General features: G+C 42.3%; 1 protein-coding gene across 1 annotated transcript in view; it reads left to right on the forward strand.

The window, feature by feature from the left end:
• The first annotated feature begins 235 nt into the window (after positions 1 to 235).
• Positions 236 to 27,679, forward strand: part of Rsph3 (radial spoke head 3) — a 36,521-nt gene continuing 9,077 nt past the window's right edge. The window contains 3 exon segments of the mRNA XM_028772740.1: positions 236 to 580; positions 582 to 970; positions 12,310 to 12,397. Coding sequence (XP_028628573.1) covers positions 425 to 580; positions 582 to 970; positions 12,310 to 12,397 — 633 coding nt within the window. The 5' untranslated portion in view covers positions 236 to 424.

The raw sequence follows: 27,679 nt of genomic DNA on the forward strand, positions 1-27,679 counted from the left end.
GCGCCTAAAGGATGAAAGTGTAAGGAAGCCCTGCTTAATCAACAACCTACCCAGCCCTTTCCAAAAGTTATAAGTCTAAAGCATGGGCCAAGTCGCGGTGATGGTCCAAGGTCCTCTAAAGGAGAGTGGTGAAGGCAGGCGCCGCAATCCAAGCCAGGTAGAGGAGGAGGAGGAACTGGGAAACAGGAGACGACAGCACGCCCCGCCAGCCCCGCTCGCCCCGCCCCGCCCGTCCCAGCGCGTAACAGAGCGGGGAGCCAGACTGCCAAGGGCGTGTCACCGCCCGGGTAGCGGGGAGCGCGGCGGCGTGGCAGGAGAAGAGACAACCAGGGACGGCCCTTGAAAGATCAGGAGCACATGGGCCTGCGGGAATGGCGCTGACAGCAGGCCCCGAGCCGGGGCAGACGGCGTTACCTCCGCCACAATGGCCGCCACCAACATCTGGGCGGCCCTGCCAGCCAAGCCGCCACTGCGCAGCCGCGCCCGAGGACCAGCAGGTGGGCGGGGCCACGAGCCGGATGTGCCCTTTACTACAGACCCTTCCGGAAACCCAGCTGGCCGGAACTGCCTGGAGTTAACCGCCTCCAGGCGGAACCTCGGGTTGCTCGGCAACCGGTGCGGGCGCGACTGACTCGCTCCAGGTTCCGGGGAGAAACCGTAGGGTACCCGCGACCTGCTGCTGGGGCCCGCTCGCACCCCGCCCCCTTCCCCGTGAGCGGCAGCCTCTCGGGTCGCAGCATCCTTGCCCTTGGCACTACTTACACGTCTCCGGCTACGACGACTCCTTAGCCCCCACCTGCTTCAGAGCCCACCTTCACCGAAGGGGAGGCGACTCGACCCCCAACAGGGCGTCGGCGATGACAGACCGTAACCCTCGGGCGGCCCAGGCCTCAGGCATCTACACCTATAGCAGCAGGCCCCGGGCCGTGGCTTGCCAGCGCCGCCGCTACCGGGACAGCATTTTGCAGCCGTGAGTGACCACTGTAGCTTCTGTCTGGTCTCCGTTTTGCGTCTCTTCTGCTTTCCCTTGTCTACACAACTATGTGATTAAACCGAGGCACAGCTGGTCTGAGCCATGACATGTACACGAATGATTATGGACACCACCAAACACCATATGGGGGCATTCACCTACACATTCTTTCTTAGTCCACAGTTCTGCCAAGTTGGTATCATCACTTCATCATGCAGATGAGGAAAGTGAAACACAGAGGAGAGGATAGCATGTACCAAGTGAGAGAGCCAGCCACATGAAGCTCTTCTTTCACACCAGTCTGGGTGGAATTAGGTTAGCCTTCCATTCAGGACCACAAAACATACCGTTACCCTAGTGAATGTTTGCTACCTGTATATAGACTAGAGACTACAGGGTTTATGGTTCTCAGAATTCTTTCTATAAGCTTCAAGTTTTGGAAGAGCAGGGCTTGAGAGTGTAAGCTTCATGGTAGCGGGCAACTCTACACCTTTTGCTCACCTATAACCTTGCCTAATACATAGGAAGTTAGTTCTTAGTGTAAATTGAAGTGGTGATTGAACACTTGTAACTCTCGGCCAGGCCTGAGACAGACCTGTTATCCCAGAGGCAGAAGCAGTAGGATGTCTGAATTTTTTTTGTAACTAGTTGAGTTTTATGTTGAAGTAACATGTTGACTAATTTATCAGTGTCTCAAAGCAATGCAGAAACCATAGGAAATGTTTCATGAAAGTGGTTACTTACAAAGTAGATTAATGGAGACCCTTAACCATAAGAATGGTTATCTTCCATGATACCCTTGTAAATAAACATATCCTGGGGTTAGTCGTTAGCTAAACTTTCTGGTTGAGTGACTATATAACCACGTCCAAAGAATCATTATCTTTAGGTCAGTATGCCTCCGTCCTACAAAGTCCTTAGTCCAATCTTGTTCAAAAGTTTCTATATTGACCTTGACCATAGTAAATAGGTTTTCCAGATAACTCGTGGCTAGACTGGATAACAATGTGTTTAAAGGGAGCAAAATTACAAATTATCTTAATTAGATATATGACTGGGCTGAGTCCCAGTATTATATTTAGATATGAGAAACCAATTTCACCAACACAGAAATGAGAATATCTCATTTTTCCTCTGAGAAAGTTAAAATTTTAAAAACAGTACAAGCCAGATGTGGTTCTAGGGCTTCTGCCTTTTTGTAGCACAATAAATTATAAAACTAAAAAAAAAAGCATTTGAATACAGGTTTTCTTGTTTACAGACAAGACATTTTAATAGAGTAAGCATCCCTAATCTGGAAACATGAAGCTTTTTCCATGTATATATGAATGTCTCTTTGTGTATGCGCATGAGAGTGCAGGTGCAAGCGGACCCCAGAAGAAGCCATTGGAACTAAAGTTGCAGAAGATTGTGAGCTGCTTACCATGGATGCTGGGAACCAAACTCGGCTCCTCTGCAAGAGCAGTATGGGCTTTTAACCCTTGAGCAGTCCTGCCAGTCCCCAGACCTGAAGATCTTTTGAGTGCCACAATGTCACAGCAGAAAATTCCACATAAAACATTATGGTGATTAATCATAGTCAGAATACAGTACAGTAAAAATACTGTATGTAATTCTCTCCATGCTGTGTATATAGGCATATATGAAGCATGTTTACATTTGAGTCATTTATATGCAAATATTCCAAACTGAGAAAAAAAAATCTGAAATACTTCTAGTCCCAAGTATTTCAGCTAAGAGTACTCAGCAGATTACAAACATATAAACACAGTTAAATTCACTGATAGGTTTCTGCTTATCAAATGTGACCGAAATGTGACAACCTTGTTTTACAAATCTCTTCGTAAAGAACATGCAAACCTTCTAGTGAGTATTTTTAATTCAAAGAAATGAAAAAAATTGCACCATCCCTTTTATTTGACAGTGACCAAATGAAGCTTAGCACTGTCATGGCAGACAGACTATTGATGGCTTCCTGGAGATGTCCTCACATAATCCCCAGAACCTGTGAACATATTGCCTTGTGTGGTAAAACGCTTTCATCAATGTAGTTAAATTTCAGATGTTAAGATGGGGAGATTATCCTGAGCTGTCTGAATGGGGCCCTATCTCAGTGAGTAAAAGTAAAAGTAGTCAGGGGAGCTGAGTCAGAAGCTATGAGGACAGAGCAGAGGCCGGAGCAGGGTTCTGATAGCTTCCTCTGGTTGCTATGATCAGGCACCACACAGAAGCAAACCTAACAGAGGAAGAGTATTTTGGCTTCCGGTTCAAAGGGATGCAGTTCATCATAGCAGGGAAAGTGACATGGCTGTAGACATCATATTTGCCATCACAAAGCAGAGAAAGATGAGTGCTGGTGTTCAGCTTGCTCCCCCCCCCCCTTTATTCTGTATGGCACTCCAGATCGTGGACTGATGCCATCTACACTATCATCCAGAAACCCAGCCCTACAGACCATACTAGGAGGAAAACTCCACCCCAAGTAGGTTAACTACACCCATGAAAACACAGGAAATAAATAATTTTGCACAGCAAAACCAAAAGAAGGGAAAACACACACACACCACCACCAGCACCACCACCAACAATAATAACAAAAGAACAGGAATTCCATCATTTTATTAGCCACTAACTAGACGGTTTAAACAAGTAGTTATGGGAAAGCAATGGGAGAGTGCATGTTGCTCTCTTAATGATATAGGATTTGCTCACCTTCCAGTGGCCTTTTGTATCTCTGGAGGTGGGCAGGGCCTGGCTGAGGGCTGCCAAGCTAGCCTCACCCTTGCTCAACTGCTTGTCTTTGCCTTATCTAAACTAGGCATTTTCTTCTGTACTGTTTCTAGATGTATATTTGACATTGTCTGTTTGTGTAGTAATATATATTTGATTTGTATATTTAATCATAATTTAAGTTCATTTTATACATTTTCATACCAGTGATGTAAATTTTCTTAGTCTAAATGTACAAAGAACTGAAGCCCTGTCCTGTAAGGTTTAACATGCAGATGAAATTATATAACTTTTTAGTTCCGATTTAGAGACCCTTGCAATGAGAATTGTTCCTATTTATTAAACACTGCTATTGTGCCAGTTATTGTAGCTGTCGCTACAGCTCTGAGAAGCAGGTGACATTGCTTTCATTTCCTGAGGTTATGCAACTAATGCATTATAGGCACAGTCTATACACAGATCGATTTGACAGCCCCATGGTTTCTTCTTCCTGCTAGACCAGTTATGGGCCAGTTAGTTGTACATGGAAGCAATTAGAGTCATTTTAAGCCAGACCATGTACAGTACCTGCCATGTGTGTCAGTGTGCTAGAATCCAGAGAGACGCTTATGAAAAAAAAAAAAAGACTGTGGCATTACCCTCAGGAGTCTACCAAATATTGTGAAAACCAGGCACTAAACTTGTCACTGCTACACCAAGAGAGAAGCAAGGCATGTTGGGAGGGCATAGAAGGCCATTATCCGTGTTGGGGGTTGGGGGTGTATAGAAGGATCTGAGGAAATAGCCAAATGAATTTGGAGATTAGGAGAAGGTTCAAAACTCTCATAAAAGAGAAGGAATGATAGATAGATAGATAGATAGATAGATAGATAGATAGATAGATAGATGATAAATTATGATAGACAGATGATAGATAGATAGATAGATAGATAGATAGATGATAAATTATGATAGATAGACAGATGATAGATAGATAGATGATAAATTATGATAGATAGACAGATGATAGATAGATAATAAATACATACATACATAGATGATAGATAGATAGATAGATAGATAGATAGACAGATAGATAGATAGATACTAAAAGTCAGGTCTGTTTGAAGACTCTGAAAGACCAGTGTGGCTAGAAAACAGGGAGAATAGGAGGAGAGGGACCCACATAGGCATGGGAAAGTGGCAGGGGCAAGCTGTGTGAAGCCAGCCAGAGAGGTTACGGTCAGCTTTCTCTTTTATGCTAGTGGTGCTGGAAGCAGAGAGGCCAGAGGAGGACCAAAGGTGACAGCTGGGGGTGGGGGTGGGTTAAATTAGCTCATTGTTGGCTTTCAGCTTATAAAGGTAAAAGTACTCTTATAGAAACAACAGCAACTAAAGGTAGTTAATCATCTCCTGCTCACTTTTGTGGCTTCACTGTTTAGCACTGTCTGTTGTTCTTTTTTATATTCATGTAATTGGCCATAGATAGATAGATAGATAGATAGATAGATAGAAGAGATTTCTTCCTAAGATAAAATTAAAGTAGTGTATATTATTCTACAGTTAGCCTTGTCCCCATATTAAATAAGCTTTAAATCTATTTTTCTACTATTTTCTTTTCTGTGCATGCACATACATATTCATAAAAAGTATCTAAGAGTTCATTTGTGCCTATGGTATTCTTATGATATATACCTCAATCTCCCTTTCTGCCTGTTAAGGCAAGCCATGTTACCTGTTTGTATGCATTTTTCTGTACTTCTTTTCAGGTTCACATATTTATATTCAAATTCATGGTTTCTTATTATGGACACACACAACACCCCTGTGTGGTGTGTGTGTGTGTGTGTGTGTGCGTGTGTGTGTGTTACTGAACTTTCCAGCACTGAACAGATACCAAGAAAACTAGCAGAGGATGGAGAGAATTTATTTTAGCCAACAGAAGTTCTGTTGCGTGGTCACTGGCTCCATGTTTGTGGAGGTGAGGCAGAGCGTCATGGTGGAAGGTGTACGAGGAAACAGATGCTTACTTCATGGCAGCCAGAAAACAGAGGAGAAAATAACAGTGAAGAGTCAGAGCCAAGAGACACCCTTCAGTGTCATACCCCTAATGGCTTCATCCATTAAAGCCAACTTTTTATAATTCAACTTCTCCATAGTCTGTTCAGATTTTGAATTCACCAGTGGTCTAAATTATTGATTGAGTCAGAGAGCTCCTGACCTAATCATCTCTGGATCATCACAGACACCTAGAAGTCCGCTTCACTAAGCTCCTAGGTGTCTCTCAATCCAGTCAATCCAGTCAGTCAAGTCGACAATCAAGGTGAACCATCACAGTTTATCTCATAGTAACAGTAACATACGCAAGTCTGAACCTCTTCTGCCTTCTTAATAATTGGAGTATTCAGTTGTTTTCCATAGTATCATGGTAATACAGTGTACGGGTGTAACCATCATTGTTCAAACTTTTCACTGTTGGTAGATACTCACTTTACAGCTAGCTGTTGCTACAAAGAATGAGGATTGGCAGACAACAGTATGTACTGGGCCTTTTACTTCTATGAGGCATGTTCTTAGGAATGTTATCGTTAAGCCGTGTGTGTGTGTGTGTGTGTGTGTGTGTGTGTGTGTGTGTGTGTATACACACATTAATGTGAGCAAATACAATAAACAAATACATTACATCCTTATCAACACTTGGTATCATAGTTTTGTTGTTTTGATAGATAGCATCAACAGGTATTTTTCCTTAGTAGTTTAATAGTAGGAGGCATTAACCAAGTCAGTACTACTTGGACAGTCTCTCTTCTAAAATGTCACTGGCTTCAGTAGATATAGGATACACTGAGGAAGAAATGTTGTCCCAGTCAGTTAAGAAGGTTTGGGCAGTCCAGGTAATAGATAGTGATGGCAGCGAGCACTGGATGGCCTGGGAGAATGCAGCGTGGAGTCAGTACTGTTGCCAGCTGTAGGGATAGCAAAGGGAAGCAGTCATAGATGATTCCCAGTGTTCTCGAGTAAGTCACAGCTGTGGTTATTGGCAGCATTTAGTGAAGTAGAAATCGTCTGAAGGAATAAGTTAGAGTGAGAGAAGGATAGTCCGGTCTGAATTTGCCTTCTAGACATTCTAGTGAGATGTCTTTGGGCAGCTGATACTCCTGGATTTGAGAGTACTTAACTAAAAATAAAATAGAATTGGTGTGTCATTATAACTGAAGCTTTGCACATGGATGAGATTATCTAAGGCAGGGGTTCTCAACCTGTGAATTGCAACTTTCACCGAGAGGGCACATATGAGATATTTACATTATGAATGATAACAGTAGCAAAATTACAGTTATGAAGTAGCAAAGGAAATAATTTTTTGGCTGGGGTCTCTACAGCATGAGGAACTGTATTAAAGGGTTGCATCATCAGGAAGGTTGAGAAGCACTTCTCTATGGACAAGAGAAAATTGAGCCTTTAGGAAGTACAGATAGTAGCTGAGAAACAACCATAAATAAAGACTGAATGTAACACATGGGGCTAGAAAAGAGAACTCTCGCACAGAGGAGCTTCCAGCTGAGCTGGACCCAGCCTGAGACCAAGTAGCATGGACATAAAAGCATTCTGTGTGCTGTTCGAGAGATGCTTCGGTGTGCATCAGCAGCTCAGCCCCACTTGTGATAGTGTGTCATGGGTGTAGGTGAGGGTGGAACTCACAGCTGTACACAGAAGAGCACTGAGGGACTGCAGAGCAAAGTTGACTTTCTTTAACACTTGATTCTTTTACTAAATGTGCATTTCAATCCCTGAATGGAGCTGTCTTAGTCTTTTAGGGCAGACTCCAATTTATTGAGCCCTTTTCACAATTGTTGAATAGTCTTAAGTATTTAAAGCCTAAACACAGCCCTGTGTCTTACTAGCAAGAGAAGTCTGAACAGATCATCTCTGTTTCTCTTCAGTTCAATAGGAGTGACAGTTCCCAACATAAAATTATTGTAATAAATTACATTTTCAGCTGAGTGGTAGTGGTACATACCTTTAATTCCAGCACCTGGGAGGCAGAGACAAGTGGATCTCTGAGCCTGCTCTAAAGGATGAGTTCCAGGACAACCCGGGCTACACAAAGAAACATAGTACATGGACCATAGCTCTGTCTCCATATTTTATGGACTGTACTATTATTTCTTTGTACATTTTTTCAAACTTAATACTTTAATACTATACTGTATGTCTAAATAAACATCCATTTTGTTAAATGACTATATCTCAATAAATTCTACAGAAATATAGGACTTTCTAGAATAGTAGGCATGACTTTTCTTGAAAATTAAAAATGATAGGCACCATTACTTAGCTAGGTGAGATGGACTTCCTACTTGAGTTTAAGAAGATTCAGATTTCTTTTTTTTCTTTTTTTATTAGTTACTTTAAAAAAAATGTTAATCAAAGGCTTTATAAGTTTGGTAATGCTCAATAACAAGATGCCCATACAATCAGAAGTGTAACCCAATACCCAACCTAGATATACCAACTATCTTTGACAGGCGGAGACGCTCAAACATCCGGCTCCATGTTCCCCTTCCCTTCCCTACCCCCCCCCTCCTCCTAGCTCCTCCTCTCCTTATGCCTCCTCTTCCTCTCCTTACTCCTCCCACCTTAGCTCCTCCTGCATACCACCCTTCCTGTTAAAACTTTTCTCTCAAAATACAATTAGAGCATAACTATACCAATTTGTAGCAGTAAGGTACAAGATAGACCTAATACCCAGTCCATCATTTGGTTGACTAACCAGAACCTCTGTCATCTCTCCTAACTAAAAGACTTAGTTCTGAACATGGCTTTTTTTCTTGGCTTTAGAATGAATGTCAGCTGAAAACCATCCTCTCAAATCTTTTCTCTCAAAGTAAATAGCCAGGATTGAGTATGAGACTATAAGTCTTGAACCCCATCAGAAATCCAGAATGACTGAATTAACTGAAATTATGGGAGGCACAAAGCATAGCTTCTAAAACTTAGCCAATTTATAGAGACCACTGAACACTTGGACAGTTCCTATACTACAAAACGTTGGAGCATCCGATCTTCAGCCTTCTGGCCCAGGATCATCTGACAGACCTAGTGATGCAAAATTATTAAGGGCTGATTACTCTGTCTTCGCAGATAATAATCAGTCCACTATTCTGCAAGTGTGTCCTTTTCAGGACAGTAATTTGTCTGTAGATGAAAAGAGGCAATTCTTGCCTAGTGGCTGTCTCACCACAACTGGAGCAACTCCAAAGATGCTCAATTTCTTCTTAGAATCCAAGACAGGAAGCTGTCAGGAGCAGACAGTTCCCTAATCAAAATGAACCTTAATACAGAAATGTTTGTAACCTCAATTCTGTGGACTTCTGATGTTTTGAAAACCAACTATCCATGTAAGGCAATCTGGACTGTTGTCTGTTAACTCCTCTCAGCTATTTCTAAATAAAATATAGAAAACACCCTAACAATAAACTCAGAGCCATGAATTTGCTATAGGCCCTTAACTCACAGGCTTACCATCTCAAATCAGTTAAAAGAGTTAAAGAAGGACTGAGTCTAAGCCTTGTGTTCCCTTTTCTATTTTTTTTTTTTTTTTTTTTTTTTTTTTTTCGAGACAGGGTTTCTCTGTGTAGCCCTGACTGTCCTGGAACTCACTCTGTAGACCAGGCTGGCCTCAAGCTCAGAAATCTGCCTGCCTCTGCCTCCCAAGTGCTGGGATTAAAGGCTTGCGCCACCACCACCTGGCTTAAGCCTTGTATTCCTAATGTGTTATATAGGCACAATGCCTATGAGAGTAACAATATTAATCTCACTTCTATATCAGTAAGAAACTCGTACCAATGAAAACCTTACATTTGAAATCAAAGTAAATTTTGTACCATTTAAGAAATTATAACTTCAGCTTAATAACAATTATACAGATTTCTACCAATAGGTTATGGCTATGCAATAAATCCTAGCTATTCCTCCCTGTTCCAACAAAACCACTACTTTTCCCTAGAAAGACAGCCCAATATTAACCACCTCAGTCCCCAAGCCCAGGGAATAGGGGCGTCGACTCTTCATTAACTTCTTCAAGCTGGTTACGGGCGTTGAGATATTAGAAGAGGGGCGGGGGGAGAGTAAATTGATAAGCCTCTGATATCTGTGTCTTCCCTGCATTCAGCTGAGAGTCCAGGAAATCAGAGGTTTGAGCAGGTCTGCTCAGCTTTCTTGATGAGTAGATACACCAAGGCTATGTATTCTGCAATATACAATTCTCAAAACAAATTTTAGTATCAAGATGTTTTTTGTTTGAATTCTGGAATCTAGTCTTCTGGTAGCCTGTCTCTATCATATCTAATCCGTATAATTCTGGGAGTTTCTATGAGGGTGTGCTCCCACCATCCTCCCATTCCCGCCTCCCTGCTCTCAAATTCCCCAACACTAGGGAATCCAAACTATCAGGCACCAAGGCCCTCCACTTCCACTGATGTCTGACAAGGCCACCCTCAACTACCTATACAGGTGGAGCCATGAGTCCCTCCCCTTGTGTTCTCGGGCTGGAGGTTTTAGAATGGCTACTCCAGCTTGTTTCTTAGGACCATTTGCTTGAAAAATTGTTTTCCAGCCTTTTACTCTAAGGTAGTGTCTGTCTTTGTCACTGAGGTGGATTTCCTGTATGCAGCAAAATGCTGGGTCCTGTTTACATACCCAGTCCGTTAGCCTATGCCTTTTTATTGAGGAATTGAGTCCATTGGTGTTAAGAGATATTGAGGAACAGTGATTGTTGCTTTCTGTTATTTTTGTTATTAGAGGTGTAATTATCTTTGTGTGGCTATCTTCTTTTGGATTTGTTGGAAGAGGATTACTCTTCCTCTTTCTAGGGTATAATTTCCCTCCTTGTATTGGAGCTTTCCTGCTAATATCCTTTGTAATGCTGGGTTTGTGGAAAGATATTGTGTAAATTTGGTTTTCTCATGGAATATCTTGGTTTCTCCATCTATGGTAATTGAGAGTTTTGCTGAGTATAGTAGCCTGGGCTGGCATTTGTGTTCTCTTAGGGTCTGTATGACATCTGTCCAGGATCTTCTGGCTTTTATAGTCTCTGGTGAGAAGTCTGGTGTAATTCTGATAGGTCTGCCTTTATACGTTACTTGGCCTTTTTCCCTTACTGCTTTTAATATTCTTTCTTTGTTTTGTGCGTTTGGTGTTTTGATTATTATGCGACAGGAGGTATTTCTCTTCTGGTCTAGTCTATTTGGCAATCTGTAGGCTTCTTGTATGTCTATGGGCATCTCATTCTTTAGGTTAGGAAAGTTTTCTTCTATAATTTTGTTGAAGATATTTATTTGCCCTTTAAGTTGGGAATCTTCACTCTCATCTATACCTATTATCTTTAGGTTTGGTCTTCTCATTGTGTCCTGGATTTCCTGGATGTTATGTGTTAATAATTTGTTGCATTTTGCATTTTCTTTTACAGCTGTGTCAATATTTTTTATGGTATCTCCTGCACCTGAGATTCTCTCTTCTATCTCTTGTATTCTGTTGGTGATGCTTGCATCTATGACTCCTGATTTCTTTACTAGGTTTTCTATCTCTTTGGTGATTTCTTTATTGTTTCTACTTCCATTTTTATGTCCTGGATGGATTTGTTCAATTCCTTCACCTGTTTGGTTGTGTTCTCTTGTAATTAATTCTTTAAGGGATTTTTGTGTTTCCTTTTTAAGGGCTTCTACCTGTTTACCTGTGTTCCCCTCAAATTCTTTGAGAGTGTTATTTATGTCCTTCTTAAAGTCCTCTATCATCATTATTAGAAGTGATTTTAAATCTGGATCTTGCTTTCCTGGTGATATGGGGAATTCAGGACTTTCTAGTGTGGGAGAACTAGGTTCTAATGATGCCAAGTACCCTGGGTTGCTGATGCTTATGGTCTTGAGCTTGCCTTTCGCCATCTGGATCACCTTAGTGCTACCTGCCCTGTCTCTGACTGGAGCCTGTCTTTCCTATTATCTTGGTTGTTTCAGAACTGTGTGGGGTAGGTGTTACTACTGGGGTTAGAGCTGGGGCCCAAGAGCTGCTCAGTGCTTGGGCCTAAGATCTGCTCAGTGCTCATGCCCAGACCTGAAGGAACCAGTGCTCTGGGCCAGGAGTGAATTCCTGGGTCCTAGTGGGTCCCAGTTACTCCCTGTTTGGGGCAGGTGTTGCTGTCTCCTTTCCTAAGATACTGCCTGGGTTAGAGCTCCTGGGAGGCCCACTTCCTCTGGGTTTTGTGAGATTGGGTGCAGAGCAGCTGCCTGGGATCTGGTCAGTGCTAGGGCCCAGACCAGAAGGCTCTTTGTACATTTTTAAATGTTCATATTTTACTTTATGTGTATGGGTGTTTGTCTGCATGTGTGTGTGCACAGTGCCAGAGATACAAGGTTCCATGAAACTGGAGTTACACTGGGAACCATCCGACTCTTCTGAAAGAGCAAGTGCTCGTCAGCATTAACCCCTGTCTCCAACCCCTGTAAGAGATTTTTTATCTAACTTCTTTTGAAACAGGTTCACTTGAGATATACATATATATGTATACACACACACACACACACACACACACATATTCAATTGTTCATTTAGAATTTTCTGTTTTACAGAGTTGAAGAACCTATGAATTATGGGAACATCATGTATGACAGAAGGGTGATCCGCGGCAACACCTATGCACTGCCCACAGGACAGGTGGTAAGCACACTGAGTGGCTGGCCTAGTTTAATCCTGTTGTTGCAACAAACACAGTGGCCAAAAGCAGCTAGAAAGGGAAAAGGTTTATATAGCTTACACTTCCAGTTCACAACCCATCATTGAGAGAAGTCAGGAGCTGAAGCAGAAATTGGAACAGAAACTGGAGAAATGTTTCCACCTGGCTTGCCCAGCCAACTTTCTTACACAACCTAGGGATGGTGCCTCCCACAGTGGGCTGAGCCCTTCACATCAATCATTAGGCAAAATAGTCTCATGCAGACAATGCCACAGGCAAATCCAATCTGAGTAGTTCCTCAGTTGAGCTTTTCTCTTCCCAGGTGACTCTGGATTTGTGTCAAGGTGACAATGAAAACTAACCAGGACAGTGGTCTAACACAACTTTCATTCTATCTGTGGTGAAGATCACTTGTACGTTTGTGTCAGATTTTAATCTGTCTCCTAAAACGTTTATAAAATGAAATAAAAATCAATTACTTGAAGAGTGAATTTTTTAAAGACATAGAAGCTAGAAGTGTGGACCATGATAGAGCAGTTGCCTCATGTGCAAGGCCTTCAGTTCAGTCCCCAACACTACCCCCCAAGTATGTCTATATGTATGTGAATATGTATGTATGTATGTATGTATGTATGTATATGCATATGTGTGTATTGTGTATGTATTATGTATGTATTTATGTATTATGTATGTGCATATGTATGCATTGCATAGGCGTGTGTGTACGTACATACGTATGTATGTATGTATGTGCATGTGTGTGTGGCTCCAGTGGTACTGCAGGAGTTACTGTTTGATGGACCCAGAGCTTCAGTTACAGACGAGTGAGCAGTCTGAGGGTGAGTGGTGCTGGTCACAGGGGTGTGGGCGTGTGTGCCGTGGAGCTGTATCCCCGAGGGCAGCAGATGTGGCGCCAGGTCATTGATTCTGCCGTGCCTGCTGCTCTCTTTGCAGTGTACTAAATAACCCTGCTTTCTGTAGTCTGTTCTAAGGGTAAGTCCTTTCACCAGCCAGTATATTTCCCAGCATGAAAAAAGAAAAGTAATAACTTTTACATCATACATATTTTCCACAATTATAAATAATTACTAAAATAAACCCTATTTTGTTTTTATTCAACAGATTCTAGTGGATCCTCTAAAAGACTCTAACTTTGACTTTGGATTTTTGTACTAAATTGTTGCAGATCAAGTTAAGCAATTTACAGACACCACTAGTATGAGACCACTCTGACTGGCATCTGACACATTTCGTTTTGTTTAGATTGTCTTATCCTCTACTACTGATATTATTTAATCTAAAAGTCTTAATTATGTATCATCTCTTTACACACTCAAAAACACAACACAGGACTACTGTACGTTGTTTTTTATTTTTTTGTTGTTGTTGCTGTTATTGTTGGATTTGGGGGGGTTGAGGTTCTTAAGGGTTGGGGGCATTATATGTTTGTTTGGTTTTGTTTTTTTGACACAGGGTTTCTTTGTATAGCCCTGGCTGTCCTGGAACTCACTCTGTAGACCAGGCTGGCCTCGAACTCAGAAATCCACCTGCCTCTGCCTCCCAAGTGCTGGGACTTAAGGTGTGCACCACCACCACTGGGCTAGGACTGCATTTTTAAAAATTATTATTTATTTAATGTATATGAGTACACTGTGGCTGTCTTCAGACATACAAGAAGAGGGCATCAGATCCCATTACAGGTGATTGTAAGCCACCATGTGACCATGTAATTTCTGGGAATTAAACTCAGGACCTCTGGAAGAGCAGTCAGTGCTCTTAACCACTGAGCCATCTCTCCAGCCCTAACTGTACATTTAAAAAAACAAAAAACAAACAAACAAAAAAAAAAAAACAAGCTTCTATAGACAGTTTTGGTGCAGTCAGCTCAGGAAGAGCCCACATATGGGATCTAGACATATTGTGTCACTTTAGCAGTGTAGTGAGCACAGTATACCTAGCACAAATGTACAAAAGTAAATAACCCTTTTTAAAATACCTTCATTCAAGTAATCAGCATCTTACTATAAAAACTGCCCTAAAACTTCCTGTTCCTCCTCCTTAGGACTGAAAATGCCCTAAGACACCTTCTCAGAAACCCTGAAAGACTCTAGAATGGAAGGCTGCAGGCTGGCCAGGGACTTTGAGACTCAGTTGAAAAGCAGCATGCACATGTCTTCTGAGTTTCCTTTCTGCCTCTCCTACACCATGCTCAGGATGCTAGAGAAGCCCATACCACCCCCAGGCACAACCCCAAGGGGAAAAGGACAGGCCTACAGACCCATACTTCAGCCAGACACTAAAAGAGAAGCTGCCCTACTCCTCCCCACAGTGTCAGTGAGGCTGGGCTTTGTAGGCAGCACTTCCACCCTACAAACAGCAAGACAATGTAAATCGCACATACATAACAAAAGAATGCAACTCCATCCCCTGCTCCTCCTGCTGAGGTACTGTCCACAAAAGGAGAGCAGGAAGCTGGGTTTCCACCTTCACTCAGCCACGTGAGGTAAGTAGTAGGAAACGACACAGGTTGATGCCCTACTTTTTCTGAGTGCCGGTATCAAAACTGGCAGGGAGCTAGGTTTTTATTCTGTCAAAGAGACACAACATAGTAGCAGTCAGCACTGCTGCCCTCCTGCTGCTACCACATCTAAACACCAGTATCAGCACCACTACACCACCACCCAGTAAGGTGGCAGGAGAGCTGCCTTGGGAGTGAGGCTCCCAGCCCTACTCACACACACACCTACTGTAATAAGAACGGCTTCCTACTGAAAAGATGGAGTAGGGTGCGAAGTCTCACCACGCAAAGCTCCAGATCGCTAGCAGTAGAATTACTCTTAAAAACCAAGATAGTATCTTATGAGATAAGCAATCCAGATGGCCATACATGACGATTCAGATGTGGGAACTGTGAGACTTCTAAAGCAGTCAGAAATATTTCAACCAGAAGTGAAAAATGATGAATAATTTATGCCAATGAATAGGCAACTTAACAGAAAAATAGGGAATATAAAAATGAACCAAATGGAAACTATAGAACTAAAAACTAAAATAACCAGAATGAGAAACTCATTACACAGTTAGCAGTGCATCAGAGGCAATGCTAGAAGAAACTGGTGGACTCAGAAGAAAATAAACCATATGAAACAGAAAATATTTGAATAAATAATGCTTGAAAATTCCACAAACTTAGCAACCGACTTAAGATTGAAGAGATTCAGGACACTGTAAGTAAACCCCAAGGAGAATCAAATGCATACCAAGCCACGTCAGAATCTAACTTTTGGAATCTAAAAGGCCTTGAAAGAAGCTGGAGAGAAACATGTTAACTGAAAAAAATCACTGGTGTTATGCTAGCAGGTTTCCCATGTGGAACCTTAATTGATCAATGTCAAGCCATTTATCTGAGCTCAGGGCTTTTGTTCCAGGAGGCCATGCAGTGATTGAGAGGTGATCACAGGATATTCAGAGCAAACATTTGAATCTCCCATATAAAGGAAGTAGCAGAAAGGCAGGATGCCTGGCCAGCTAGGTGGAGCTGTGCCTTGTTTTTACCAGTGATCACTGGATAGAGCCATTCAGATGTAAGATAGTAGTGAAAACACCTCAAAGTACCTGAGCCCTGAACATTAGACATATTAAAAGTGGATGCCAGGGGGAGTGCACCTCAGTAATAGAGCATTGGGCTAATGGGCAGGAGGTCCTGGATTTGATTCCTAGCTCTGAAAAACAAAAAGAGATGCTTATCCTATATGAAATTATAAGCACTTATGATACCATAGAAATGCAAGAAAAAGAATGTAGAGAAATTTAAAACAGTGAACAAATGGAAAACAAAAATGGCAGTCTACACCCTATCATCTGCTATGGTCTTATCAATGATTTTGTTAAACATAAATGGTCTAAGTAAAGCAGCTAGAAGTTGGCAGAGATTATAAACATGATCCAACTACAATCTGTGTGTAAGAAAAATCCCTTTAATTATATCAAAAGTAAAAGGAAGAAAATATAATATGCAAACATTAATTTTTATATATAAAGATTTAGTTTTCAAAATTTTTGTATGTACTTGAGTGTAGATGCCATTGAAGGCCAAATGCATCAGGTCTGGAGCTGTAGCGTGGTTGTGAGCCACCTGAGGGACTGGCACAATTTAATTACAAATAAAATACACAATGTAATTGGACAGTTTTACTCAAGATATCAAAAATACAGTGCAGAGAAATAGTATTAAAAGCTATAAGAGGAAAACAACTCACCCACAAAGACAGACACATCAGAAAAACATCAGCTCTTGTAGTACCAAGAAAGTGTTCACAAACCCAGAAAAACCAGTCAGGAGACAATCTAATGTGATTACACCAGGATCTTTATTCGAGCTAGCTCGGGCTTGATAAATTCATTGAGACAAGGCTTTATAGAAAGTGGCAAGCAAGGGGTGAGTGTTTCTAGCCTGGCAAGCATCTAATTGAGGTGCTATTATGATCTTTAGCAAATTGTTTGGTGCTGGGAGCCAAACCATAGACTTAACTTTAGCTTTCCTCCTAATTGGTGGTTGTTAGGCAGGGAGTGGACTTGTAACCTGGAGGTGCAGATTTGTTGGGAATTAATCTGGAAAATGGCACTAAATGCTGGATTTATTGGGGGAGAATAACCTGGAGATGCAGGTCTTGTTGGGGGTAGCCAAAAAAATGAAGCTAGGCTCAGGTTTTGTTGAGGGATAACTTGGAAAATGATGCTAGATACTGACTGGCCTGTTAGTTTAGTTGAGTTTAAACTTAGGTCAGGTTTGCTAAGATGGAGTCTGAACCCAAAAAATTTGGTCTCTCATTCCCCCCTTTCTCTGGTAACTAGAAGGCCCAATCATGGGACTTCCTGAAGCTCACAGGCTTTGTTATGGAGGGACTGGAAGTGACTTTTCGTCATTATAAGTTGCATGGACTGGACTAATTTGTTTAGAATGCATGAGGTTGGGTTCTGCAATACATTCATCAAGGAGGCTCCTCATCAGGATCTCTGTAACCTGAGCTTGAGAGGGTTGGAAGGGTGTCTGATAGCCTACCATTTCTTCTTTCTCCACTGGTCTGGTTCATTCTCAACTGCAAATGGATCTGCAATTCAAGCGTGAGTATGATGAATCCATGCTGCAATTCCACCAACCTTCAGGGCAGTAGGCATTGTCAGAAGGATGATATAGGGACCTTTCTAGGGAGCTCTAGTGACCACTGTCAGTCTCTTGACTAGGACCCAATCTCTAAGCTGGAATCAGTGGGTCTCTGGAGGTGGACCTGATTCATAGAGAGCACATGCACTCATTCGACACCTTTGAGATCATCCAATAATTGGTAATCATCTGCTTCTGCAATAACCTCTGCCTGTAGGTTGGGTATAATGAGGGGAGGTGAACCAGCGTAATTTCAAAAGGATCAGTCCTATCTGGTATGCTATAAAGGGCAAAGGGGAGAAGAGTCACCTAGTCACCATCAGTATCCAAGGTCATTTTAGTTAAAGTCTCTTTTAGGGTTCTATTCATCCTTTCTACCTGTCCTGAACTCTAGAGTCTGTAAGCACAATGAAGTTTCCATTCAATCCCTAGAATATTAGCTAATCTCTGACTTATCTGGGACATAATGCAGGTCCATTATCTGACCTCATAAGCTTAGGAAAACCATACCTTGGAAGAATGTCTTCCAGTAGTTTCTTTGCTACCATTTGAACAGTATCATGCTTAGTTGGGAAAGCTTCAGTCCACCCTAAAAAGGTATCTATGAATACCAGCAAGTATTTGTACCCAAATTTTCCTGGTTTTATCTCCATGAAATCCATTTCTCAATAGACTCCTGGCTTGGTGCCCCAGTATCGAGTACTGGGGTTCTTCTTATTGACACCCATATTGGTCAATTGACAGGTCTTACCATTCTTAACAGTTTCAGCTTTTTTTCGAATCAGCATCTCTAATTCTGATGTGGAACTGGCAGACTAAATCCTGTATGCTTCAGGCACCCCTGTGTGAAGATCTTTTTCAGTATGCGTAGACTTATTTTGCCTGGTACAATTAGTTTGCAGTAAGCTGTCATCTGCCATCCCTTATGACACTGAGACATGGGCAAGTTTCTGGCCTAGATCACATCTTCTGTACTATAATTAGGCTGGTTAGAGAGTGTAGGGTCTCCTGGGTCTAGGGCAGTCACGGACATGAGGGGCCCAGTTTCTAGGGCCACTCGTCAGGTTTTTTTTATCTGCCTTGTTGTTCCCTCTGAGATGGAGTCTCTTTCCTTTTGATACCCTGGACAGTGAATGATGGCCAGCTTTTTAGGGCCCCATAGAACCCTATAGGGAGAGGATTTTCTCTTTATTCTTAATAGTCTTCCTTTTTGCCATCAGAAGGCCTCTCCTATAAATAGTCCCATGGATATGAGTGATAGCAAAGGTATACTGGCTATCAGTGTAAATGTTAAGTCACTTATCTTTTCCCAACTTTTAACACCTTGGTTAGAGCTATTAATTCAGCTTTCTGTGCTGATGTTCTAGCCAAGAATGGTTCTGCCCATTGATCTCAGTGTTTGAGACTACTGCTGCCCCAGCATACCTTTGTCTATCCTAAATAAAGCTACTACTATTGGTGAACCGTGTTGTTTCTGTATCCATCAAAGGGGTATCTTGATGATCTGGTCTTGTTGTCAGCCAGGATTCTGAGCAGTCATGCAGTGGCCCTTCAGAATCTGGATCAGGGATCAGAGTAGCTGGGTTCAGGGCAGCTGAGGCCTGAAAGATTATCCTAGGAGGGTTTAAGAGGAGAGACTGGTAATGAGTCATTCTGGCATTGGTGAGCCATCAGTCGGGGGGCTGTTTAATAGCATGAGGCGTGGTGATGGTTAGGCTGGCCCAATGACAGTTTGTCAGCATCCTTCACCAAGAGGGCCATTGCAGCTATGATGTGTAAGCAAGGGGGCCAGCCTCTGGCCACTAGGTCTAATTTCTTTGAGAGGTAGGCCACTGGTCAGCACCAGGGCCCAAGAGTCTGCATCAATACCCCTTTTGCTACCCCAGATCTCTCATCCATGAAGAGGTGAAAGGGCTTAGTTACATCTGGCAACCCCAAGGTGGGTGCAGAAATTAAGACCTTCCTTAAGGCACTGAAGGCTTTTTGATGTTCCTCTGAGTAGGAGGAGGTACTAATTGCTGATTCCCTAATTGGTTCTTGATTGTGTCAATAAAGAAGGCAAGAGCCAATTGCTGGACAAAGGGTAAAGGTGGAACTTCCAGGTCCCAGGAGGAAGAGAAGGGGACGCAGGGAAAAGGGAAGCTTTTTGGCCATGCTTTAGAAAAATAAGTAGATAGATAAACATGCAACGACCATGTAAGGTCCTGAGGTCTCTGCCACCAGCGGATGGCTGATATAGGCTTGCTGATGAGGTTAGGGCAGGAGATTCTGCACCCACCAATTGTGTTATCTGGCAAGTTTTAAGATAATAAAGCTATCAGTGTCTTTCTTCCAAAGAGCAAAGGTGGGCAGAAGATAGTAGCCAGATTGCCAATGGCAGCTTGGTGAAGCTAAGCCAGGAGGGGCTGGTAACACGATCACAGCTCCCAGAAAAGGCGGGAGTTGGCCGTTGGTGGAGCTAAGCTGGCAGTGTGGGCCACAGTCTCCAGCAAAGGAACCAACATGTTTTTAAATTTACACACAACACCTCCATCTATACAAAGTTCTCAGGAGGCTCTTTGGTGGCCTTATATAGCTTTTTCTGCAAAGCCTGGTATCCAAATTCTGCAGAATCCAGACCCCAAGAATTCCCTTCCCTGGCAGAGAGTCTTGGGTGTTGGAAGGCACAGGACAGTTTCTTTCCTGGCCTCAGAGCCATCTCTTACCTTCTTTTAATATATATCCTAGATATGTCACCTGTGGTTGGCAGAGTTGAGCTTTCTTAGTGGAGACTTAATAGCCCAAATTTCCCAGGGCCTCCAAGAGGTCCTGGATTCCCTTCAGACATTCTTCCTTAGTCTTTGCTGCCACAAGAAGGTCATTTACATACTGCAAAAGAGGCAGGTTAGGCTACTGGGTTCTATACTCACTCAAATCTTCATGGAGGGCCTCATCAAATATGGTAGATGAGTTCTTAAATCCCTGGGGCAGATTAGTCCAAATCAGCTGTCCACTAATCCTGCTGTATTTGCTTCTGGTGATTCAATGTCCATGGGGCTGTATTGTCAGAATGCCTCCATGACCCTCTCTAAGAAAGCTGCAGGGCTCTCATTTTTCTCCCTGCCTAATGTTATACACTTTGGCCAGATTTGTGGGCCATCTTGTGACCACCTTGAAACCTGTTAGCAGAGCCTGATGGTAAACCAAGAGCCTTCTCTTACCTTCAATGATTTTAAAATCACAGGCTGGTCAACTTATGGGAAAGCAAGTATCAATAGCTGCTTGGTTATTGGTGGGCTCCCCTATGGGGCCAGGAACCAGCTTCCTGGCCTCTGCCTAGATTCTCTCCCTCTCTTCTGTGGTGAAGAGAACCTGCAAACGCTGTTGACAATCATCTCAAGTGGGCTGGTGGGTGAAGAGGTCTGTTTCCAGAGATTATTTCTCTGGGGTTGTCTGAAAAGGGAGAATTCTGAGTTCTCTAGTTATAAAGGTGGCAAAGAACCATTAGTGGTAAGGTTGGTTCCCATGGTCATTGACCAGCCCAGCTGCACTCAAGGGCAGGATGACAGGCTCTGGCTCAGGAGGCAGCCCCCATCAGCTTTGTGTCCCTGCAGTAGGTTCCCCCTCCCCCTGCCTGTGATGGTGCTGCCTGTTGCAGAGCTGCCTGTGGTGGCTGCTGTCCCACCTGATGGAATGACTTGGATGGGGGTGGAAAGATAAAAATCTTCCTCCATTCTTCCTTGGAGGACCAGGTAGAGGGGTGGCACCGAAGGAGATGGGGAAGCCAGTATCTCTTCCTCTGTATCCTTGGGCTTTGTGGTAGCCAAGGCTAAAATTTTGCCTATTGTCTGGGGAGAAAAGGTTTAAGCCAAGAGGGCAGATCTTCTAGGAGGCCTCACTAAACCACCACATAAAGTATTCGGTCCGACTGGCCAAATTTGGGTTTGAAAATGACTTTCTCAGTCCTTAGGACCAATGTCAAGTCAAAGGATCCTTCTAGGGGCCAGTTTGTGTTGAAAGTGGGCCATTCTGACCTGCAGAATGTGGTCAGTTTATCTTCCTTAATAATGACTGAGAGATTCTCCTCCCTAGTTTTAACATCCTTAAAATGGCCAAGGAGCTATTCTAATGGGGTTGAAGGTACCTGACCCATGTTAATACTTCCGTCAAAGTCACCTTGTAATGAGAAACACAAATATAATACAGAAAAACACAAATTCAACCTTTCCTCTTTAAGGAAGAAATGAGAAACCACCAGAAAGTGGCACTCATACAAAAAAGAAACTCATCCCTTCCTCTCTGTTAGAAGACACACAGACACATAAGTCCAACTTTTCCTCTCTATCAATTAGAAAAGAGAAATAACCAGTAGACAGCATTCACACACAAGAAAAGAAACTCGTCCCTTCCTCCTTACCAGGAAGAGACAAAAGTATTCAGATTGGTGAGGGGACTTTGGCTCTTGGAACCCACACCCACCCCAGAACAAGGCTCAAAACATCTCCTGGCCCCACATGGCCATGGCCCCTAGACACATCTGTTTTAATTGTGTCCTGGCCACAGATAGAAATTTAAGACCTTTTCCCAGATGGGTGGACACCCTCAGCTCTTTGAGCCCATGCCCACCCCAGATTGAGGCTCAGGATGTCTCCTCGAAACAGGTAACCACAGACCCCTGCCACATCTGTCTTAACTGCATCCTGGCCACAGATACAGATTCAGGGCCTCTTTCTAGAACAGAATTACAAATGAGATATCACTCAGAATTCATGAACAGCACAAACCACAGTGCCACACAGACGCTCAGTACACAAACTTCCAGTGTGGGGGCCAAACTGCTTGTACCACATACAGACTACATGGACAGATTTAGCATGGGGACAGACAAGAAGCAGGAAGTTTATCATAGCGATACAAACACGTATATAGACAGACCTAGACTGGATTTGCCCTCATTGAGACCCTCCAAATTCGTAGTCCTGAAAGCCATGGGGCTCCCAGCCAATGCACTAAAATGTAGTACTAAGGAAGTGTTTGAGAACCCTGAAAGACCAGTCTAGGAGCCAATCCAATGCAATCACACTGTACTGGCTGGTTTTGTGTGTCAACTTGACACAAGCTGGAGTTATCACAGAGAAAGGAGCCTCCCTTGAGGAAATGCCTCCATCTGATCCAGCTGTAAGGCGTTTTCTCAGTGATCAAGGGTAGGAGGGCCCCTTGTGGGTGGTATTATCCCTGGGCTGGTAATCCTGGATTCTCTTAAGAAAGCAAGCTAAGAAGCCGGGCGTTGGTGGCGCACGCCTTTAATCCCAGCACTTGGGAGGCAGAGGCAGGCAGATTTCTGAGTTTGAGGCCAGTCTGGTCTACAGAGTGAGTTCCAGGACAGCCAGGGCTATACAGAGAAACCCTGTCAAAAAAAAAAAAAAAAGAAAGAAAGAAAGCTAAGCAAGCCAAAGGAAGCAAGCCAGTAAGCAACATTCCTCCATAGCTTCTGCATCCACTCCTGCCTCCAAGTTCCTACCCTGTGTGAGTTCCTGTCCTGACTTCCTTTGGTGATGAACAGCAATGTAAAAGTGTAAGCTGAATAAACCCTTTCCTCCCCAACTTGCTTCTTGGACATGATGTTTTGTGCAGGAATGGAAACCCTGACTAAGACACACATCAGGGTCTTTATTTGAGCTAGCTCGGGCTTAACTCACTGCCAACCTGCAGGACAGTTCCAGTGAAGAAAATGCCCTGAACATTCATCGAGATAAGGTTTTATAGAAAGCAGCAAACAAGGGAGTGAGTGTTTCGAGCCTGGCAAGCATTTAATTGGGGTGCTACTCTGGACTTTAGCAAATTGGTTAGTGCTGGGAGCCAAACCATAGACTTAACTTCTGCTTTCTTCCTAATTGGTTAGGCAGGGGTTGGGCTTGTAACCTGGAGGTGCAGATTTGTTGGGAATTAACCTGGAAACTGGTGCTAAATGCTGAATTTGTTGGGGGAAAATAACCTGGAGATGTAGGTCTTTTTAGAGGTACCCTAGAAACTGGAGCTAGGTTCAAGTTTTGTTGGGGAGGGGTAACTTGGAAACTGATGCTAGGTACTAACTGGCCTGTTAGTTTAGTTGAGTTTAAACTTAGGTCAGGTTTGCTAAGATGGGGTTTGAATCCAAAAAAAATTGGTCTCTCAATCTCTCATCAGCAACCCTAAAGGCCAGGAAGCATAGATGATACTTAAAGCCCTGAAAGAAATAACTGCCAGCCAAGGTGGTTGTATCTAGGAAATCTGTCTTCTGAGGTTGATGATGATGTCAGGACATTTGAAGGCAATCCAGCACTTGAGAAACTACTTAAAGAATACTGTACTCAGTGGAGGAAGACAGTCTCAGAAAAGGGAAATCTCACATCAAAAATAGATTAACAAAAGAATCCATCGTGTCCAACACAGTAAACAAGAAAGCCCTAACACCAATTGCTAAAAACCTCAAACAGTCAATAAAGTCACAAGAATTAGTAAACATCCCTCAATAACCTCATGTGTAAATAGATTCAACTCACCAATAACAAACTATAGACTGGCTGGTTGGATTTTAAAAAGATACTATTTCTACTATCTGTTACTTCCAAGAAAAAGCTCACTGGTGATAGGCTAGAACCAAAGAATGAAGTCCATTTAAGTAGAAGCCAAAAATAAACTGCCACAGGTGGCTTTTTTGGCATATGATAAAGCCAACTGCAAACCAAAGTCAGTCAAAAGAGATGAAGAAGCCCACTGTACATTAACAAAGGTCCACCAAGATACAACAATTATAAATACATATGTGTCATATGTTTTGTAAAACAAATACAAATGAATATAAAAGGCCTTTTGGGTCCTGCTACTAAAAGAGTAGATGGTCTCAGTACCCCATTCTCATCTTTAGATAGGTGATTAAAACTAAAAATCAACCAACTTTGGGGTTAAACTGTGCCATAGATCAAATGGACCTAACATTGCCAGAATATTCTATCCAACAAAATGGAGTATGCACTCTCTCCAGCAACTCCTGGACTTTCTCTGAAGTGGGCCACATTTTAGGTCACAAAGAATACCTTAATAAATACAAAAGAGAGGTAGGTGCTTTTCAATGATATGACTGATTTAGAAAGCGTTCTCAAAGCTATAATTTACCTCTCTAATTTCAGTGCCATCTGATCTTTTATTATGTTTTGAATTATTCCCTTTTCTAATGTTCATACATTCATTAAATTAAACATTTTAAATAATAATACAAAAGAATCAAAATAATTTTTATTCCTTATCAGATCAGAGTGGATTAAAAGGGGTAAAAACCCCTACTGAAATAAATTCTTGAAGACTGAACAGCATACTCTTGATTACCCCTGCTGCACTATAGAAATCAGACGGTTATGAGAGGAAGTTTATAGCTAAATTAGATCAAGAGAAATTGGACATGGTGGCATGTGCCTTTAGTCTCAGCACTGGAGAGGCTAAAGCAGGAGGAACGCCAAGAGTTCAAGTCCAGCTTTGGTATACAGAGGGAGTTCCATGCCAACATAGGTTACAAAGTAAAATGCCTGTCTCAAAAAAAAAAGCAACAATCAAAGATCTCAAATAAGTGACCTAATGATGTGCCTCAAGAATGAAAAGAACAAGAACAAGCCAAAGCTAAAAGCAGTAAGTGACAAGAAACATTGAAGACCAGGTCAGGTGGGTGAAGGGGACTCCATCAACCTAAAGTTCCTGCAAGGACAGATAAGATTGACAGACTCTAACCAAACTAACCAGGAGGGAAAAAAGCTAATTAATAAAACTATTAATGAAAGTGGGAGTTTACAAAAGACTCCTGTGAAATCCAGATAATCACTGGGGAATACTTTTTAAACATACGGTTTTGGTTTTGCTTTTTTAATGGAAAATCTTGGGTCTGGAGAAAGCATGCTCATTATTTAAGAGCAGTGGCTGATCTTGCAGAGGAACTGGTTTTAGTCATGGTTTATATCCTTTTAAATATGTTGTTGAATAAGATTTGCAAGAATTTAACTGTGAAATGTGTCTGCGTTCATCAGGGAAATTGGTTTGTAGTTGCTTCTGTTGTGTCCTCATCTGGCTTTGGCCTTGGGACCACACTACCTTTCTAGAGCAGATGTGATAGTCCTCCATTGTATTTTGTAGACAACTTGGAGGAGTATTGAAAGACCCTAAAAACTATTTGTTTAGTTTGGGTTTCCAGCACCAGTATGGCAGCTCACAATCATATGTAAGGCCAATTCCAGAGGTCTAATGCCCTCCGCTGGCTTCTGAAAGCACTGGGCAATTACATGATGGCTAGACACACATGCATACAAAATACTCACGTATATAAAAAATAATAATTAAAGTAAAATAATGGGAAACCTAGAAACATGGATAAAAACACAAATGACCTATCAAAGTTAAGTCACAAAGAGATGAGTAATTTATATAGCCCCATAACAAGTAATGAGATTGAAGCAGTAATAAAGTTTCCTCAAAGAAAAGGTAAGGGCTGGATGGAGTCTTGGCCAAATTGTTAGAAACCTTGAAGAAAGAGTGCTGCTCAAAGTAGTCCCAACATACAAAGGAAGACAACCACGCCTGCTCTAGAAAGCTGGTGTTCCCTGATGCCAGAACCAGGGGAGAACATAACAAAGAAGCATAACTACAACTGGTACAAACCAATTTCCCTGATAAACACACATGATATTTATCAATAAAACTCTTGCAAGTTTTATTCAGCAACACATTAAAAAAGATGTGCCCTGTGACCAAGGTGGTTTCATCCCAAGTAAGCAAGTTTGATCCAACAGATGGCAATGATTAACGTAATGGATGTGTGGACAGAAACCATATGATCCGTGTGCACAGAGAACACCTTTGGTAAATGCTCAGCTTGGTGTCCTTGTTGATGAACAGTAGAGCACCCATAACATAATAAACATACACCCAACATGACACTAAATGGAGAAACACTGAGAACATTTCCTCTAAAACCAGGAGCCAGGCAAGGACATCCACTCTTATTCAAAATAATACTCAGTGCCTTACCTAAAGCAATAAAGCAAGAGAAACAAAAAAGAATAGGTGCAGGAAAGGAGCAAGTCAAGGTTCCTCATACTTCAGTGACCCTAATGATGCCACCAGAGACCTGATACACGCTCAGCAAAGTACCAAGATAGACAATCATCAACTAGCACCAAAATCAACACAACAATAACAAACTTGCAGAGAAAGAAATCAGGAAAAACTTCATTAGCTTCAAAACATAGAAAGATACCCAAGGAAGAGAAAGATGTCTATACCTATGAAAGAAATTAAAGTTAACAGTGCAAGATGGGAAGACATACCATGCTCATGGATTGGCATAATAATGTAAAAATGTTTATTATCAAAGGTGGTATAAAGATTCCATGTAATTCTCATCAAAATCTCAATCACATTCTTAGCAGAAATAGAAAAACAATACTAAAACTTCTGTGGAATCACCACAGAACCCAAATGCCAATGCAATCCTAAGTAGAAAGAGGTGCCGAGGCAGAAGGATCATGAGGTTGAGGCTGGTCTGAGCTATGTAGGAAGGCCTTGTTTCAAAGAAGCAATGAGGAGAAAATTGCTAATGGATGGATTTAAGTGTGAAATATAAAAGAATTTGTAGTATCCTGGGAGGGTGGCTCTCACGGAAACAAAGTGGACTGATGACAAGCCTTGTAAGGAAATGGAAGGGCGAGCTACAAAACTTACACACCACACTCCAACAGATAAACAACATGCTGACAGAGGGCTTATAATGAAAGTATATCATTCTCAAAACTTAAAAGCTAAAAAGTACGTAAACCGACTAGAAAAATGTCAAAAGCTGTGAGCCAGAGAGAAGATAATGCTGACAGACACATCAAAAGATGTAGCATTATCTACATGATGAAATGATGAAAATCCTGTGTGTCCAGCCAGTCAACTTGTACTCAGCGAAGGCAGAGTTGGGGTGAGGAGGAACGCTGGAAAGGTGGCTCAGTAGTTAAAAGGAACTGAGTTTGTTTCCTAGCACCGGTACTGGGTGACTCCTAACTAGTTGTAACTCCAGCTCCATGCTAATCTAATGCCCTCTTATAAACCCCAGCAC

This window comes from Grammomys surdaster, unplaced genomic scaffold, assembly GCF_004785775.1.
Source record: "Grammomys surdaster isolate TR1022 unplaced genomic scaffold, NIH_TR_1.0 218, whole genome shotgun sequence".
Classification (NCBI taxonomy): domain Eukaryota; kingdom Metazoa; phylum Chordata; class Mammalia; order Rodentia; family Muridae; genus Grammomys; species Grammomys surdaster.